At 61.5% G+C, this 16,541-nt stretch overlaps 2 protein-coding genes across 3 annotated transcripts in view; one reads left to right on the forward strand and one right to left on the reverse strand.

Moving 5' to 3' along the window:
- Positions 1 to 19: 19 nt before the first annotated feature.
- ATP5ME (ATP synthase membrane subunit e) lies at positions 20 to 1,605 on the forward strand. The gene is made up of 4 exons (XM_033419677.2): positions 20 to 170; positions 479 to 533; positions 974 to 1,072; positions 1,527 to 1,605. The coding sequence occupies exons 1-4, from the start codon at positions 135 to 137 to the stop codon at positions 1,550 to 1,552; spliced, it is 216 nt and encodes a 71-aa protein (XP_033275568.1). The 5' UTR covers positions 20 to 134; the 3' UTR covers positions 1,553 to 1,605.
- An 818-nt stretch (positions 1,606 to 2,423) lies between these two features.
- Positions 2,424 to 16,541, reverse strand: part of PDE6B (phosphodiesterase 6B) — a 28,199-nt gene continuing 14,081 nt past the window's right edge. Inside the window, exons 4-22 of one of the 2 annotated variants that reach the window (XM_004265202.3) lie at positions 15,318 to 15,458; positions 15,152 to 15,226; positions 14,192 to 14,256; positions 13,321 to 13,387; positions 13,128 to 13,175; positions 12,292 to 12,441; positions 11,962 to 12,105; positions 11,505 to 11,570; positions 10,849 to 10,995; positions 9,384 to 9,491; positions 8,955 to 9,064; positions 8,634 to 8,721; positions 8,122 to 8,222; positions 7,772 to 7,879; positions 7,187 to 7,250; positions 6,811 to 6,885; positions 5,502 to 5,585; positions 4,225 to 4,381; positions 2,424 to 3,394 (exon numbers count right to left, since the gene is read on the reverse strand). In XM_004265202.3, the coding sequence (XP_004265250.2) occupies positions 3,333 to 3,394; positions 4,225 to 4,381; positions 5,502 to 5,585; positions 6,811 to 6,885; positions 7,187 to 7,250; positions 7,772 to 7,879; positions 8,122 to 8,222; positions 8,634 to 8,721; positions 8,955 to 9,064; positions 9,384 to 9,491; positions 10,849 to 10,995; positions 11,505 to 11,570; positions 11,962 to 12,105; positions 12,292 to 12,441; positions 13,128 to 13,175; positions 13,321 to 13,387; positions 14,192 to 14,256; positions 15,152 to 15,226; positions 15,318 to 15,458 (1,860 nt within the window). In that variant the 3' untranslated portion in view covers positions 2,424 to 3,332. Of the gene's footprint in view, positions 3,395 to 4,224; positions 4,382 to 5,501; positions 5,586 to 6,810; positions 6,886 to 7,186; positions 7,251 to 7,771; positions 7,880 to 8,121; positions 8,223 to 8,633; positions 8,722 to 8,954; positions 9,065 to 9,383; positions 9,492 to 10,848; positions 10,996 to 11,504; positions 11,571 to 11,961; positions 12,106 to 12,291; positions 12,442 to 13,127; positions 13,176 to 13,320; positions 13,388 to 14,191; positions 14,257 to 15,151; positions 15,227 to 15,317; positions 15,459 to 16,541 lie in introns of those variants that run through there. The other variant, XM_049709216.1, reaches the window with a different exon arrangement.

Below are 16,541 nucleotides of genomic sequence, written 5' to 3' on the forward strand. Positions count from 1 at the left end.
GGCTCCGGCGCCTTCTCGCTGCTGACGGCGCATGCGCCCAGCCGGGTGAGCGTCTGCGTCTCCAATGTTTTCCGGGCCCTTGGAGCGTCTTCCTCGGTCCGCGTTGTGCTTCCGGCGCGAAGGTCACGGGCAAGATGGTGCCGCCAGTGCAGGTCTCTCCGCTCATCAAGGTGAACCAGGTTTCGCGGGCGCGGCCGGGTGCTCGGCTCCGCGTAGGCCCGCGCGTGAGCGACTCCGCGGAGCTCGAGACCTCCGGCCCGGCCTCCGCTCGGCGGGACAACCAACCCTCTCTCACCCCGCCCCGCGCCCCGACCCGGAGGCTGCGATTTTCCCCCGCCCCCCGCATCGGCCCCAGACGCCGCGGGTGCGAGCCCCCCCTTCCCCGCACGCGTCCCCCGCGCCCGGGACCCCCCGCGGGCTGAGAAAGCCCCCGGACCCCGGTTCCGCTCCGCCGGTCCTGACCGCCCTTTCCCCGCAGCTCGGCCGTTACTCCGCCTTGTTCCTCGGCGTGGTTTACGGAGCCAAGCGCTACGGTGAGTGACCACGGGCGTATAAAGCCGTCCCAGCCCACGGGGCGCTCACGGGGCTTCTTGACGACGGTGCGGGGTCCCGGGTGCCGGGCAGGAGAGGGGGCAGGGCGGGAGGCGCCAGACCCAGAAACCCGAGCGGGCTGGACCCTTGAGCGTCGCCGCGGCAGGCGTGTAGTTTGGTCGGGCAGCCCCTTGCAGCACAGAGACCTGAGTGAGGGGCGGCAAGACGCCCGGGGTGGCAGCGGGGACCCTGTAGCTGCCCTCCGGGTGGGGCTCTCTGTTGAGGAGTGTCAGGCCTTTACGCATATCTAGGTAAAACAGGTACCTCTGGCGTTCACGGTGCACCTGAAGATGACTTTGCTTGTGCACTGAATTCCTTTTACTCAGTGCGTCGGTGAAAAAGTTCACTGATATCATCCCTCCCTTTCCCTTTCCTTTAACAGATTACCTGAAACCCCGGGCAGAGGAGGAGAGGAGGATAGCAGCTGAGGAGAAGAAGAAGCAGGATGAGCAGAGGCGCATTGAGAGAGAACTGGCAGAAGGTACTCGTGTTGCCGAACCTCATGGATTTGTTCTCCACCCGCATTTCCAGAAACAGCTGCTGGTCCAGATGAGCCCCACAGTGGAGGGGAAGGGCCGCTGTCTTGGTCCCTGCTGGCCCCTGGGTCCTCTTCTGGGGGAGTGGGAGGGAGAGCAGGTGTGGGTGTTGGGGGTGCATGGTGCTAACTCCCTTTAGTGAGGCCTTGGGCGTGAACTGTCGGCCACCCTCAGCGAGGCCCCAGGACCAGAACCAGGCTCACCTCTCCCTGCCTGCGGCGGCAGCTTGCAGTCAGGACGGGCAGGGGTAAGGAAGGCCCAGGATGGGAGTGGCAGCAGAGCATAGCCAGGCCCACCACAGAGTGAGATACTGGGTGGTTTAACACCAGACGTCGAAAGTGGGCCCTTTGGATGGCCCGAGTGTGTAATGATGCGTCTGTTTTCCTTCCAATCTTTCAGCCCAAGAGGACAGCATATTAAAGTGAGCCCGCCTTTCCCCGGAGCAGTGTGGATGAATAAAGCCTCCTGTACTGTGTGATTCTCTGATTTCTCTTTACTGTCCCCGGTTGTTTGGTTTCTGGACTCAGACTCAGCAGTTGTGTTCCTACCTTCTCAGGTCATGTGGGGTACGGGTGGGGAGGGATTCCAGAAGAACCAGTCAGCGACCAGTGCATAAACTGGGCGGGATGCACAGAACCTCCGTCGCCTGTGCCGGGGTATCTGTGGCGGAGGCCAAAGGATGCATCTGTAGCGGAGACCCAGCTGGCCAGGCGTTGTGAGCACTGCTCCGTCTTCTGCGCTCCGAGCCTGGCCCAGACCCTTGGATGGGCAGGGGAGGGGCAGGCTTTGCAGATGGTGGGGGTGGAGATGGCCTGATGCCTCTACGGTTGGGACCTGGATCTCCATCGCCCTCCTGCACGTTCTCCCCTTGACCCCAGGGAGGGGATGTGGCCTCCTGAGGACCAGGCTGGGGTGCAGCTAGGTGTTCAGGGGCCTCAGGCCTTTGTGCCTGAGCAGACGGCAGACTCCACCCCTGGTGGCTGTGGCCTTTCACCCCCAGGCCTGGTGTCAAGTCGCTGTTCCCAGTTTTGTGCCAGGAGCACATTGCCTATGCTTAGAGCCCCAGTTTATTTGTCAAATGAGTTCATCTGCAAACGTGAGAAGGTGAGAAGCAGCGTACAGCCGTTTTCAGTTAAGGTGAGGCTGGAGTGCGTGGTGGTGCACACCCCCTGGGGTATCCTGAGGTTGGTGGGTAGCTGGCACTGGGTCCCCCTGGGAACCTGGAGGAGCCCCCAGTCGCAGGCCCTTGTCACCACCAGGTGCCACTGTGAGCTGAAGGTTTTGTGGGCGTGTCCTTCGCCCCCCACCCCCCACCCCCGCCGGGAGTGCTGGCAGAGGGCAGCATCTTGAACCGGCCTTAGAACAACTCATTTGGCCTTGCAGTTCTGGCCAAGGCTGCAGCCAGGAAGAGTTTCCGGTATCTGGAAACATTGGCTTTGGAGCTCACGTTATGAGCTAAAGGTCCTTAATTTCTATCAGGTAACTTAGGACCCATTTCAAGCGTGAGTCTTGCATTGTCCCATTTGGGTCTGACTCGCTTTTCTTCCCGGCTCAGAACCATTAATTAGGTCCTTGGAGGCATGTGGTTGCTCCCATGAAGGAAACCTCAGTGGCGCAGGAGGACTTGGGCAGACCACAGGCGCTGGTCCGTCAGCGCGGTTCAGAGCAGCTCCCGGGCAGCGTTCATTACAGATTATTTTTGCACAGATCGCTCACGTCTGATCACTGCTGTTCTCACAGCCTGGACCTTTCTGGCAGGATTTTGCGGTTGGTCACAAATGAGCGTTCTCCACCAAGTAAAAAAAGGGCAGTGTGTTTTCTTTTGATTTTATTCTCAATTTTTGTGCATGTATTTTTTCCTAGACCAGATGGGAATTGGCATCTGTGTATCCATTTCTCCACCCATATATACATAGATACACGTGCTGTGTGAATATATTCACCCGGTGCTTTTAGACACACAGTTTACAGACCCTTTTTGAAGATCTTGGTGGCATTACTGTGCATCCAAAATGTGGATGAGTGTAAGGTAGGCAGTACTGTTCAGACCGTTCATAGTTGGCTTTGGTTCGTAAACACACAAACCTTAAATTGAAAATATCCAAAATGGTCTTCAGTTATTTTCTCAGGCTTCTTAACCTCTTGTACCAGTGGTTAGAGGCACAGCCCCAGTGGGGTGAGGGGGCAGGGGGCCCGCTGACCGGCTCACAGGATGCAGCAGGTGGAAGACTGGGGTGCCGGGCCGCCGTTGCAAACTTCTGTGCCGGCTGCAAGAGAAGACAGGACGGTGAGCGGTGAGTGAGAAACGGGCGCGCCAAGCTCCTCCCCTCCACACACCCTGCAGGAGGAAGGGCAGAGACGGGCTGGTTGGCCTAAGCCGATTAGCCCAGCAGTTACTAGTTTAGCCCTTGGTGACACTCCAGCCTGGGCCTCTCTGAAGCTGGCTTGTTTCTATTGGTTCCCTCCCCTGCGGGACGTTTCAGGGAATGGCGATAAAAGTCCCAGAGCGCAAGCGAAAACCAAGGCAGCAGCTCACAGGTTCTGATTTGGGGGGCGTGCTGAGTGGTTCCAATAGAGCCACGTTCCCGCACTGCAGGGTGAAGGTGAACAGGTGCAGCAGCGCAGGGAAAGACACCGCGCGCGCTGACTCCTAGCTCGCTTCCTGTCGTTTTCTATGCGTCTGCTGTTATCTCAGGCTGGCGTGGGAGCGGAGGTAGAGTTTCTGAGCTCCCTAAGAGGGCACTGCTGATTGATTATGGAACAGAGGAGCTGTTAAGAGTTCACGCTATTTCAGCGGGGCTTTCCTTCCTTTTATAGAGGAGGTAACACTCAGTTACTTCCCTCCTGAGTCCCCGGCTAGGACCCCAAGCGCGCCCCCATGCTCTCCAGCTTCGCTGAATCAGCAGGGCTGTTCCTGTGGGGTGGGCCTCCCCACGTGGCCACCTGTGCCCTGTGCAGCCAGGAGCCCTGGTGCGCCGACCACAGGGCCTCCTGAAGGCTGGCTTTTCCCCGAGTTGAACTCTGTTGCCTCGTGCCCGGCCCTGCAGGCCGAGGCCCGGCTGTGTGGTCTTGGCGGCGGCAGGTGTGGAGCGCAGACCTTTTTTGGCCGCCGTCCTCTCCGCCTCCTTCCTCTGCTCCTCCTCCAGGGCCTTCACCTTCACCTCGTACTCGTCAGCCAGGGTCTTCCACTCCTTCCTGTTGTTCTGCAGCCGGTCGAACATGGGCAGGATCTCCTCGTGGAAGCGGGAGAACTCCTGGAAAGGGAACCGAGAAGTCAGGCCACAGCCCCAGTGGCTCCTGGGCGGGCTGGGCTGGGGGGGGGCATGGGGGTGCCACGTGCCCAGCAGAGGCCTGAAAAGGGAGAAGGACGTGGGGGGTTGTGTCCTTGAGGTTAGAACAGGAGCTGTGGGGCGAGGTCCCCAAGAATAGAGTAGAAAGCATCAAAGCAGAAGGGACGTTCCCCCGGCAGGGGGGGCTGGGAAGGCGGCCCAGACGTGCAGGTGTTGGGGCTCCTTTGCCCTCTCTCATACGCACATCGCACGTCACACAGAGCCCACGCTCGCCCAGGAACACGTGTGAACGCCTGCAGGCTGTGTGGGTGGACGCAGGTGGGGAAGGCAGTGGGAGGGGAGTGCCTGGTGGTCCCCGGCAGTGACCACCTCAGGACCAGCATGTGCACCCTGGTCCCGCCTCCCTCCCCAGCACTGACAGCCCCCCCTTGGCGGGGGCAGAAAAGGGAGCTGGTGTGTTTCGGTAAAGGGAAGCGTGAGACCTCGGGGGCTGGGGTGGGGAGTGGAGCAGGAGGGACGTCACTCAACTCAACCTGAAAACCTCCTCGGAGTGTGGGGTCTGCCCCCCCAAGATGGGCGGGGCCTGTGACGTCATGGTGTGTGTCACTCGGGCGGGCTCTGCCCCCTCACTCCCTTGCCAGTCCCTGGAGCTGATGTCACAGCACCTGTCCCAGCTCCTTGGCATGCGTCCCACTGTCACTGGGCTGTGCCCGGGTGTTTGCTGGGCTGCGTGCACCCAGCTGGCGACAGTGGACCACCCCCCTCCTCCCAGGGTGCAGACACTGAACAAATGCACTGCACGTATACTGCAGTCAGTGCCCTGAAAACAGCGTGCAGCCCTGGGCAGGGGCGCCTTAGACGGGGTTTGGGAAGGGACATTTGAGGTACGACCTCGAGGTGAACAGGAGGACGTTCTGGGAGGGAGAAACTGGGGGGGCTGATGGGGAGGGGACCCCTTGGGGTGACGCTGAGGATTTCGATTCCGAGTGCAGACTCAAGGGGGATGGGAGCCACCGTCCCCCCCCCCGCCCATTCCCTGCCCCTCCCCTGCAAACCCAGCCAGGCCCTGGGCCACCCCGCTCACCTTGTACACGAACGTGCACACAAAGTCAATGAAGCCGACCTGCAGTTTGGGGAGCTCGGCCGCCTTGTTCCGGTCCATCATCGGCTTGTGGGGGAGCAGGGACACCGTGAGGCACCTGGTGGCAGGCGTGCCTGACACCTCCCCAAGCCCCCAGGACTCAGCCCCACCCCGGCTCGGTGAAATTGTCCACGGAGACAAGAGAGCAGCGCCCTGGGGATGAGCTGGCCTTGGAAGGGAAAGCCAGGACGCCCCTTCCCTTCCGACCCACAGCCCCGTTCTGGGGAGCTGCCCTAGGCAGCGCTGGGCTCAGGCCACGTCAGCCAGGCGTGGAGTGCAGAGCCCCTTCCTCCAGCTTCCCCCCCCCCTTGAGCTATCCATGGTGCTGACCCAAGGCCTGGCTCGTGACTCCCAAGGGGGCAAACCCCCATGCTCTTGAAGGAGCTGTCCTTGGTGTCCAGACTCTGGACCCCCCCTCCCCCACCCCCACCCTCGGTTGCCTGCTGGCAGGCCCTTCCTCGGAGTTGCCCTCTGTCTGGAGCCCGGCGTGCTGGAGTGAGCCATGCAGGACCCTAGAGGCCTGGCCCGGAGGAGACTGACAGGCTGCCTGCCCTTCCCCCAAGAGACTTTGCTAGTTGGTCAGGGCACCCTTTCCTGCAGCCTGCGCCTGGCCCCAGAGCCTTCCCAGCCCGGTGCTCAGAGAGCTCTTCAGTGGCTGGAGTTGGCTTGTGAGACAAAATCTCTCTCCATCTCTTCTGCCCATTGTTGGGTAATGCTCGTGTCCTTGTCCCCATGCAGGTGCCACTTCGGTCTAGCAACAGGTTCCTGACCCCCACATTGCTGAGCTGAAGGTCCCGGCATCATTATAGCCCTGAAGGCAGACTGAGTCCAGTCACGCCCAGACGGGCCTCCCTCCCTCCCCTCTGCCCCTGTGACCTGGCGACCGTGCGCACAGGTCCAAGCCCCAGGGTCCTTCCAGTACTGGACAGCCCTGCCCCCCGGTCCCCGCCTCCTCTCCCCCTCCTCCCTGCAGAGCTGCCTGGGCCCGTGGAGGCCTTCGGTCATGAGCCCCAGTCCGGCTCTGCAGCTTCGGCAACGGCTTTCCATCACTGCAGGCATCACAGTTTTACCCAACCCCTGCCTTTTCCGCAATTTACCCAGATTCGGTCCCAGCTAAATTCTCACCAGATTCACGTCACATGACCCCACAAAGTGAGAGTTAGGTCCCAGGACCCCAGACCCCCGGGGTCCCCTGTCCGAGGCTCCCAAGCACCGTGATGGGTATATGGAGTATTCTGGAAGCAACACTCACGATGGGCTGCTGATCCAGAACTGTCCTCTCCAGGTCCCCTTGTTCCCAGAACTCAGCTGCCACCAGCAGAGCGACCTGAAAGGCACACGGAAGGCAGGCGTGCTGTGGATTCAGTGATGGTCAGATATTGTCCTGAGATCCTGTCAGGTTGGCTGGTGCCCTTGGTCTTCTGCACCCCAGACTCTGGTGTCCCTACTATTCAGGTTGGGAGTGCGGCAGCCCATTCCACCGTGGCGGCACTGGCTGGGCCCCAGAGCTGGGCAGCAGCCCTCGGCACTAGTTGCAGATGAATGGCTCTGTTCCCGCATCCCAGGCTGCACCTGGATGCAACCCCGTGAGGACTGGCAAGACGTCTGGGGCCCCGCGTGACTCTGACCTTGCTCTGGACTTCCCAGGGCTTGGTGATGGCAGACAGGTCACACGCCGTCATCATCATGGCCCTGTGGGCAGACGGAGCTCCAGGCACATCCACACTGGCCTCCCCCCTTCCCCTCCACCTCTGCAAGGCCCGGTGACCGTGGAGGCACAGGTCCAAGTCCCAGTGTCCTTCCGGCAGTGGACAGTGCTACCCTGCACACCACTCCACGCCTCCCCCACGCTCCCCGTCTCCTCGCCCCTCTCCCTGGGCAGCCAGGGACAGGAAGGTCAGCAAGTGCTTCCTGGGGACCAGTGATTTACACATACTTCCTAACTGGACCTCTGGGACAGGCCTGGGGCTGGACGTAGTTCTGAATCTGCACTTTGCAGGTGAGGGACGGAGGCTCATGAAGCGAGCACGGTATGTAATTGTGGACAAGGCCGTCCACCCCCAAGTCCTGCTGCTGCCCCCCTGAAAGGAGAGCGGGCGAGGCGGAGCGTTGGTAGGAGGCGCTGAAGCTGTGAGAAGTGGGCTGTTCTTGCTGTGGAGCGTCTGGGCCCTGGGGCTCGCGGTCCTGCGGGGGAGGCATTGCCCTGCACTCACATGACTATCTCCTTCCGCGTCGTCTCCAGGGAGAGGTACTCCACCCAGCTGTCCCTGTCCTCGTAGTTCTGGGACTCATCCACAATCTTCTGGAACATCGTCCTCTTCCTGAACCCCAAGGACAAAGGGAGGGAGTTGACCCCCGCCCCCTCACGCCACGCAGGACCACACGTCCTCCTTGATCTCCACCCCACACGCCCTTCCAGGAGAGGAACCGAGGTGGGGAGTGCAGCCTTTGTGGGGCCCCGGGGCGGGTTGTCTGCCTGGAGCCCCAGGTGCCCCCCAGCCAGGCTCCCTCCCCATGGGGCCTCCTGGTGGTCTCCACGAGGCGGGTGGGCGGTGGTACCCACTTGAAGTAGAGCGCCAGGTCTGTGGCGATGATGGCGATGTCCATGAGGTGGATCACGTGCTCATGCTGCCGCCGGTTCAGGTTCTGATAGATGTTCAGGGTCTGCAGGCGGGGCTCTGGTCACAGGTGCGTCCCCCCCACTCCCCGTCCTTTCCCCTCCCCCACCCCTCCTGGAGGTCATCCGTCTGTCCCTCTTGGCGTTGCTGGCCAGCTTCTACCCAAGGGTCATGGGCCCCAGGCCCAGGTGGCCGCACATTGCACCGGGAGGCCCCCACCCCCCCTCTCCCCCCCAACACTCCAGGGACCTGAGCCCACCTCACCCCCCGTGAGGGCATTTCCAAACTGGAATCACCAAGCCCCTCCCATCACCCCCATCGCCACCACCACAAAGCCTGCCTCCCTTCTCCAGCGCCAGAGCTGTGTGGTGTGGACGCTGGCAGTGGAGTTCCAGGGGTGCAAGCGAAGGTCAGTCGGCCAGGAAATACAGCAAGAGAGCAAAGGGAGGGCACGCACCTCCTCGGAGAGCAGGAACTTCCCGAACTCCAGGTGATGTCGTTCCAAAATCGAGGAGCCGTGGAGCTTGGCTAAAGGGTTCTGGGATCTGTCACGGAGGTTAAATGAAAAGCAAGCAGTGGTCAGGAGCCCCAGAGCAGCCTGTTTGCCCCCAGCTCCCCCCATGAGGAACGGGCACCCCTGTGGGCGCAGCAGGCCCTCAGAGGCGAGCGCTCTCCCCAGCCGCTCTGCTGGGAGGCAAGCTCTCCGCAGGCCCCTCCCCGGGGACGCTGTGGCTGCCTCCAGCACACAGCCACGTGGGCGCCCCAGGAGCGCGCCTACTTCATCTGGTACAGGTTGTTGGTGCCCCGGTGGTCGATGTCGTGGCACAGGCCGGCGGTCACCATGGCGAAGGCCTCCAGGTCCGTGTAGTAGCTCTTCAGTTTGCCCGTCTGCAGAGACAGGAGCCCACGATCCTGCAGCCCGTCAGCACCCTCGCCTGCCCTTGCTTCCCTGCTCTGCCGGGTGGGGGCAGGGGCGTGGGAGGCGGGGAACTGGGCCCGACCCCACTGCCCCTTCCCAGCTCACATGCTCTCCATCCACTTCCCGGGCTGGGGGTGTGCGCCAGTCAGAGGGGCCTCTGCCCTTGAAGGCCCCCACCTCCCACGTGGAGGGGCCGCCACCTAGGGTGCTGCCCTTGGAAGTGGGAGGGTCTTCACCACCCTGATCAGACGGGTGAGCCCTCTCCCCACCCCCGCCGCACCCACGCACCATGAGAAGCGTGAACATCGTCTGGGCCACGTTGAAGCCGTGGCGCCAGTTGTGGTAGGTGATTCTCCGGTACCCCTTGCTCACGGAGAACAGGAACCGCACCAAGACCTGAGGGAGGTGGAGACGTGGGCTCCAGGCACCGAGCGCCTGGTCCCACCGTCGCTCTCCCAGCTGACAGCTGTGGGAAAGGCCCACGTCCCGTCCCCGCCCCACCACTGGCCTTTCGTGGGTGGCACCTGCCGGGTGCACCCGGGGTGGCAGGCAGCCGGAGGGGTGGAGCCAAAGCCAAGAGCAGGGCATCTGGGCCTCCGTCCTATTGCGAAGCCCCAGATTGAGACACGGACCCCAGGAGAGGGGGCTGGGATATTTCAGAAGACGAGGTCCATTTCAGCTATGGGTATCTGAATGCGGCAGGATGTGTGGGCACCTGGCCCAGTGATGGGGGAAGGGGGATGGTGGCTGAAGGTCCAGAGGCCGAGGGGTGGCAGAAGGGTGAGCAGTTATCTCTGGACAATAGAACATGGGCCCAAGGGAGCCTCTCATTGCTTCCACTGTGGTTTTTAGGGCCAGAAATTATTTGGAAATTTTTTATTCTGTTAATACTTTCTACAGTTTATTTCTTTTGTGTTTTCCCTTTGTTTTTTGTACAATGTCTTTAGAAAATGCCAGCCTGCTGCACTTGTTCTCCAGGGCATAGAGAAAGACGGTTCCCTCACTTGGCCTTGGGGAAGCAGATGCTCCCTGAGGTGTGAAGGTGGAGGCAGGGCAGAAGCTGGAAAACCACAGGGAAGCAGCACAGCTGGGAAGGCTGTGCCCCTCTCCCTGGGACAGTCTCTGAGGGGCCCTCTGTGCTCACACCTAGAGGGTGCTGTGTGCTTTCTGCACAGGTGCTGGGCTGCTTCTGTCTCCTCTTCCTCCAAAACCAAACACCCACTGCTGCCCAGTGATGCACTTGATGATCAGACTGCCTGGAGCACCTGTGTAACAAACTTCCCATCCATCCGTCCCTCCGTCCGTCCATCTGTCCGTCCGTCCATCCATCCATCCATCCATCCAGCCATCCATCCATCCAGCCATCCATCCATCCATCCAGCCATCCATCCAGCCATCCATCCATCCATCCAGCCATCCACCCATCCATCCATCCATCCATCCATCCACCCATCCATCCATCCAGCCATCCACCCATCCATCCATCCATCCACCCACCCATCCATCCATCCATCCACCCATCCATCCATCCATCCATCCATTCATCCATCCATCCATCCATCCATCCACCCATCCATCCAGCCAGCCAGCCAGCCAGCCAGTCATGTATTCTAGGCACACTTGCCCTGTATATTTTGCTGGCCTGCATTGTCCATTCTGTAATGAACATGTTTGCCCCCAGACTTCCTGCGAGACCTGGGACTCCTGACCACCTCTCCCCGAACTGAGACCCTGATCATGAATGACCCCTCACCTCCTGGGGGATCTGGAACTTTCGAACCACTCCCAGCTCGTAGTACATCTGGATGCCACATTTGACCAGCTCCAGCTCCGTGCACTCCAGATCAGAGAAGTGGAACTCATAGATATCAAACTTGGTGGGCCCCGGCAGCTCTTGCTTCTGTGGGAAGGATTGTGGGGCTGAAGGGGGCAGGCCCACCGAAGCCCCGCCTGTTCCTTGTCTCTTCTCCTCTCAGGACACTCTGTCCAGCATCAGACACCCCAGGTGTCCGGTAACATCAAGCCAGTAGCCTGGGGCACTCACATCCCCTCCCAGCTCAGCCCCCTTCCTCTCCCCTTCTCCCACCTGTGGCCCAACAACGAGAACTTGCCAGCTGGGCAGACACGGTGATGTTGTCAGGGAAACAAACACAAAGATACGCACATACACAGGCACACGCAGAGAGAGACAAGGACACGTGAATATACAGGCACACGGAAGGACACACAGACACATGCACTGACACGGGCACACACGATGCGCAGGAACGTGGACGCGTATCAGCGGCAAACATCACAAGCTCACGCTCTGTGCCCAAGCTCACTCCGGCCTCCTGGGAATGGAGGCGTCCCCCCCCCCCCCCTCAGGCCCGCCCAGTCTCCACCTGGGGGCGGGAGTCAGATTCTGACCAAGATTCTCCCCAGCTCATCTTCCTCGCATTCCGCAGGCTCCTTCCCGAGACGCTCTCTTGTTGGCTAGGAGAGAGACCGTGTGCTATGAGACAGAGCGACAGTGTCAGCTACACCCCTCATGACTGTGGGACAAAGTGACATTGGGCACGAAAGAACAGCGGGAGCCTCCAGGAGCCCCGGCTGAGGCCTCTGGCTTCAGAGACGGCAACGATGAGAGCCCAGCCGGCTCTCAGTTCCTACGTGTCCCTGCCTCTCCACGCCTGTCGAAGCTCTCCACTAGGGCGATGACGGTGGAGGCCTTGCACTGCACGACCAGAAGGGCCGTGGTCGCTGCCTGCCCACAGCTGAGGGCCTGGGGCCCAGGGAAGGGCCGCCCGGCCGTGCGCGGCGAGTGGGCTGCAGGTGGTGCCTCTGCTGCTGGGATGCCCCGCCTCCCCGTGGGGCACCGACATACCAGGATCAACTGGATTTCGTCCCTGTCGCATCTCACGTGGTACAGAACCATGTCCTGGGCGATGTCCTTGCGGTTCTCCAGCCTGTTCATCTTGTCGTAGGTGTCGGCGTTCAGCGCCGACCAGCCCAGGAACTGCGTGAGAGACTGCAGGAGCGCGTCACCCACCACGGGCGCCCCCGGTGCGCAGGGGGCTCCCAGGGGGCCGGCCTCCAGCCCCTGGGATGGGGCCTCACAGCTCCTCCCGGGCTCTCGCGCCGGGTCAGGGCCCGGAGCAGGCGGTGTCCCCGCCACACAGGCGTCACCTCTGGGGCCCACTGGACAGGCGCTTACCTCCATCAGGAGTTCGTCCTGCTCATCGAAGGGCTTCCCGTCTTTCCTGTTGTAAAACGTCGTGACCCCCACAATCTCCTCCTTCTTGTTGACGATGGGCATGGAGAGGACGTTCTTAATGACCCACCCAGAGTCGTCCAGAGGCCCTTCCTGCGAGGAGAGGCGTCTGGAGCTGACCGCTGCCCTGGGCCTGGCCCTGGCCCGGGCCCGGCTTGTCAGCCAGGGAGTGTGAACCTCGCTGCTTCTGCCCTCAGACTGTGGAGACTGGGTCACTGTTCCTGTCTGTTGGCCCCCAAGGGTGCGTGCTGTGACTTCTCCCCAGAGGAGAAGGGAGGCCTTGTCCACAGGGGTGGCCTCACTGTGTGAGTGCTGCGGTCGCACAGGGTCCCACCCTTGGAAGGCCCCCCGCTTGACTGAATGCCCTGCTGCCAGGTTCCTAATAATTGTTGAGCAAGGGGCCTAGCACCCCCGTCCCAGTGGGCCTTACAGTGGGTCCTAGCTCACATCCCACTGATGCCTGGCTGGTGAAATAGGGACCCTGGCCAGTTCCTGGAGGAGGCCCCGAGACACAAAGCCCGTCTCCACTGGTCCACTTGACCTAGGCCTACTTCAGAAAAGAGCCCGCCCTGGTCATGTGTCCCCACATGGAGCAGACGTTAACCCTTGCCAGGCACAGGCGTGCCCAGCCAACACGCAGACCTGTGTGTACAGAACACGTGTTTGCTGCCGTTAGCCTGTGAGACGTGAGGTTGTTCCCTAAACAGTCCCTCCTTTCTGGGTCACAATGTCTTCTTTCCTAAGTACCACACGCTTTCTATGAATGAATAGACGGGTACCTGAAATTTGAACATTTCATCAGCCTGGGCGTTCATAATGTTACAGATCTGAAAAAGGACCAGAAACACAGTTTCACTTGAAGCGGCCAGATGTACCGTATGACTCTAACATAGACTCTGTCCAAGCTGAGGAGCTTCCAAGTGAGCAAAGCCGGGGCACACAGGCCGGTGGGAAGGGCTCCGGGGGACTCACAAAGCCACTTTCTGCCACGTAGGTTGGAAGGCCACTGGCGAGGGCCCAGTGGTCGGCGGGGGGTGAGCTGTGGGAGAGAAGCAGAGGGTCAGAGGACCAGATGCTCAGCTGTGTGTTCGTGCTGATTCCCGTCTCTGACCCCAGGTGGGCTGTGGGGAGCTGGCAAGGACTGGAAGAAGACGGGGGAGGCCAGGGGTGAGGTCTGGGGGCGCCTGAGTGGCCTCACTCCTCCTCTGCCCACGCTGAGGCCCCTTGCCCTACAGGGGACCGCACGCGTCACCCCTGAGGGCCTGGCCCTGGATCCCAGTCCCTGCATGGGACCTGCGGGCTGGGGTCCTGACAGGCTAGTGGGGCCACGGAGGCCACACGGCCATGCGGCTGTAGGGCTGGTAATGGCCAGCTGCCGCCTGCCAGTCTCTCTGGGCTGCCCTGAGCTCCACGCGGCTCTGCTGCCCGCTGGGCTGGGTCCCCTCCTGTCCCGCCCCATTGTGTGTGCAGTGTTGGGCCTCCCCTGCCGGGGGCTCTACCTGCTGGGCTCTCTGGGTCAACCAAAACGAGACCCTGAGGGCCTCAAGGGCCAGTCGCTGCTGACAGGGCCGCCTGGACAGCTCATCTGACCCCCTGGGCACCCGCACCAACAGCCGTGGGGCTTCGGGCCTCCTCAGGCCCCCACTCATTTCCTCCCAGACCAGTAAGTGGGCCTCCCTCCCCACCGCATCCTGCCGCGCCCCCCAGCTCAGGGAGCACCAAGGTGTGCGGGGCCGAAGCCGGGGCCGCTGACTCCGCCGTGACAGGTCCTCAGCCCAATCCAACCGGGGTCCGGGGTGGTCCTGCCCTTGGGCAGTGCTCCTCATAAAAGCCCGACACTTACGGGATGACCTTGATGTCTTCCTTGCCATGGAGGATGTAGTCGATGACTTTGTAGAAGACGATTTCCTGAGAAACAGACCCAGCAAGCGTGAGGGGCTCCCCGACGGGAACCCGTCAAGACATATGCCCACATAACTGCACAGAGGCACACAGGTGCACACGATGTACACACGCGCCAACCGTCGTGGGACACACATTACACACTCTGGTTTACATCTGTCTTCCCTCCGCCTGTGTCCCACTCAAGCCCATGCAAAAACTGGGCCCTGTGCTCCTTCACACATATGCACGCAGCTGACCCAGGCCTGTACGTCTGTGACACACACGCACATGCACACACACACACTCACACACTCACTCACACTCACATAACTATGAGAAGCCGTGGTCACAGCCAGCCTTTGCGCAGAGAATCCTGCATGCACTTGGCACACAGAACCCATGGAATCCTCTGATGCCCTGTTATTATCCCCATTTGACAGGAGGGGAGACTGAGGCATGGCCACGCTCTGAAGTATGACCCGGGTCGGACGCACAATAAGTGACAGAGATACCTGCCCATGTCCCTACCCTGCTCACACACACCCACGAAGCCCCGCTCAGGCAGATGTTACAATGATTTAAGAATAGGGCAGCGGGAGGTTAGGGTCAACCAGAACCGATGTTGGTCTTTACAACCAGGCTGACAACCCTTGTCAGGAGACCAGGCCTGGCCCTCGGCCCCAAAGCACTGCAGGGCTGGAGTCAGGGGAGATGGCCCCCGGGGGCCTGACCTCTGCAGCGGTCAGATAGCCAGCCGGCCCACAGCCTCGTCCTCGGAGCCCACACCCTTCCCTTAGCCTTCCTTCCCTCTCCCACCCTGGGTCGGGCCGGGACAGGCCCCTTCCCACCCTGGGGTTGGAGCCAGGAAATCCAGGGCGCACGGGCAGGGCCTGTCCCTCCCCCCAACCCCATGACTCACACGGCCGTCAGGTGTGCGTGGGCCTGAGTACGGCGGGGCTTCCCCCATCAGCACAGGCCACATGTCAAAGAATTCCTGGGTGGAGGAGAGAAGGGAGTGAGTCACTGAGTCAGTGGCGGAGCTGGGCGAGGCTGGCGGGGAGGTCCTTGGGGCGCTGAGGCCTCACCTTCTCCTTGGTCATGTCCAGGAGGCCCACTGAGTATCGGTCGCAGTTCAGATAGGCCCGCACAGTGTAGAAGGCCTTGTGGAACTGCCTCTCGATGTCCGTCAGCTCCTCAAACACCTTGTTGGCTGACCACAGCAGCACCTGGGGAGTGACATACCTGTGGGTCGTGGCCACACCTGCCCACACCCGTCTGACCACAGCGGCACCTGGGTGTGAGCTGTCACGCCTGAGACACACACATTCACACGCGCTCTGACCTCGGAGCCCTGGGGGACACTGGTGACGGTGCCTCTCCCAACAGGGCGCCGGCACCAGGCTGTGATCCAAGCGCGTGACTCCCTGCTCCCTGCCTCAGGGGCCCTGCAAACCTTCTGGAAGGTAAAGTCTCCAGTCTTTGGCCACATCCCTGCCGCTCACTGCCTGGTGCTGGCCTCAGGCTGGGTTGGTGAGGGAATGAGTGAAAACTGAAATCGATTGCCATGAGCTTGAAGGGCAAAGATCTGACCAGCCAGCCCTCCATAATTAGCCTGTGAGAAGCTGGGGCTTGAGAACAGGAATTCATTGTTTCCTGGAGGTTAAGTGCTTTTGTGGTCTCTGCAAAGTGAGTTGAGAGTGGCCCTGGCCAGACCCTGCCCCAGACATTGACGCCCAACTGGGCCCCAGGCTGCTGTCCAGGGCCACCCATCGGGCTCTCCTCCCCCCTCCTCAGCCACGGCCCACAGGCAGGTCCCTCTAGACCCCACCCTTTCACACTCACTCACCACCTCCGTGCCCTCTGACCTTTAATAAGGGCGGCCTGGTGCCCAGCCCCTCCGCCTCCACTGCAATTCTTCCTTGCCTGGCTCCCTCCCTGCTGGGGGCCCTCTGCAGCACCTGCACCCTTTGTTGTTACAGGTAGGGATGGGCACTGGAGACCCCACTTGCCCTACAGTCCTTTCACCAGGAGGCAGCCCACTGCCCATCTCGCTCTACTGGTAGGGGAGGCTTTCCCAGCAGCCCGGCCCCACCCTCTCTGTGCCCACTTCTCCCCATTGGTGGAGGAGGCTTTCCCAGCAGCCCGGCCACGCCCCCTCTGCACCCACTTCCCCCCATTGGTGGAGGAGGCTTTCCCAGCAGCCCGGCCACGCCCCCTCCGTGCCCACCTCTCCCCATTGGTGGAGGAGGCTTTCCCGGCGGTCTGCCCCCGCCACCTCTCTGCCCCGTGTGTCTGAATCGCACTCCCAC

This window comes from Orcinus orca, chromosome 4, assembly GCF_937001465.1.
Source record: "Orcinus orca chromosome 4, mOrcOrc1.1, whole genome shotgun sequence".
Taxonomy (NCBI): Eukaryota; Metazoa; Chordata; class Mammalia; order Artiodactyla; family Delphinidae; genus Orcinus; species Orcinus orca.

Coding starts and splice junctions, on each gene's coding strand:
- ATP5ME (XM_033419677.2), top strand. CDS start 135: ATGGTGCCGCCAGTGCAGGTCTCTCCGCTCATCAAG. Junction 534..973: donor TTACGGAGCCAAGCGCTACG/GTGAGTGACCAC, acceptor TTCCTTTAACAG/ATTACCTGAAACCCCGGGCA. Junction 1,073..1,526: donor TGAGAGAGAACTGGCAGAAG/GTACTCGTGTTG, acceptor CCAATCTTTCAG/CCCAAGAGGACAGCATATTA.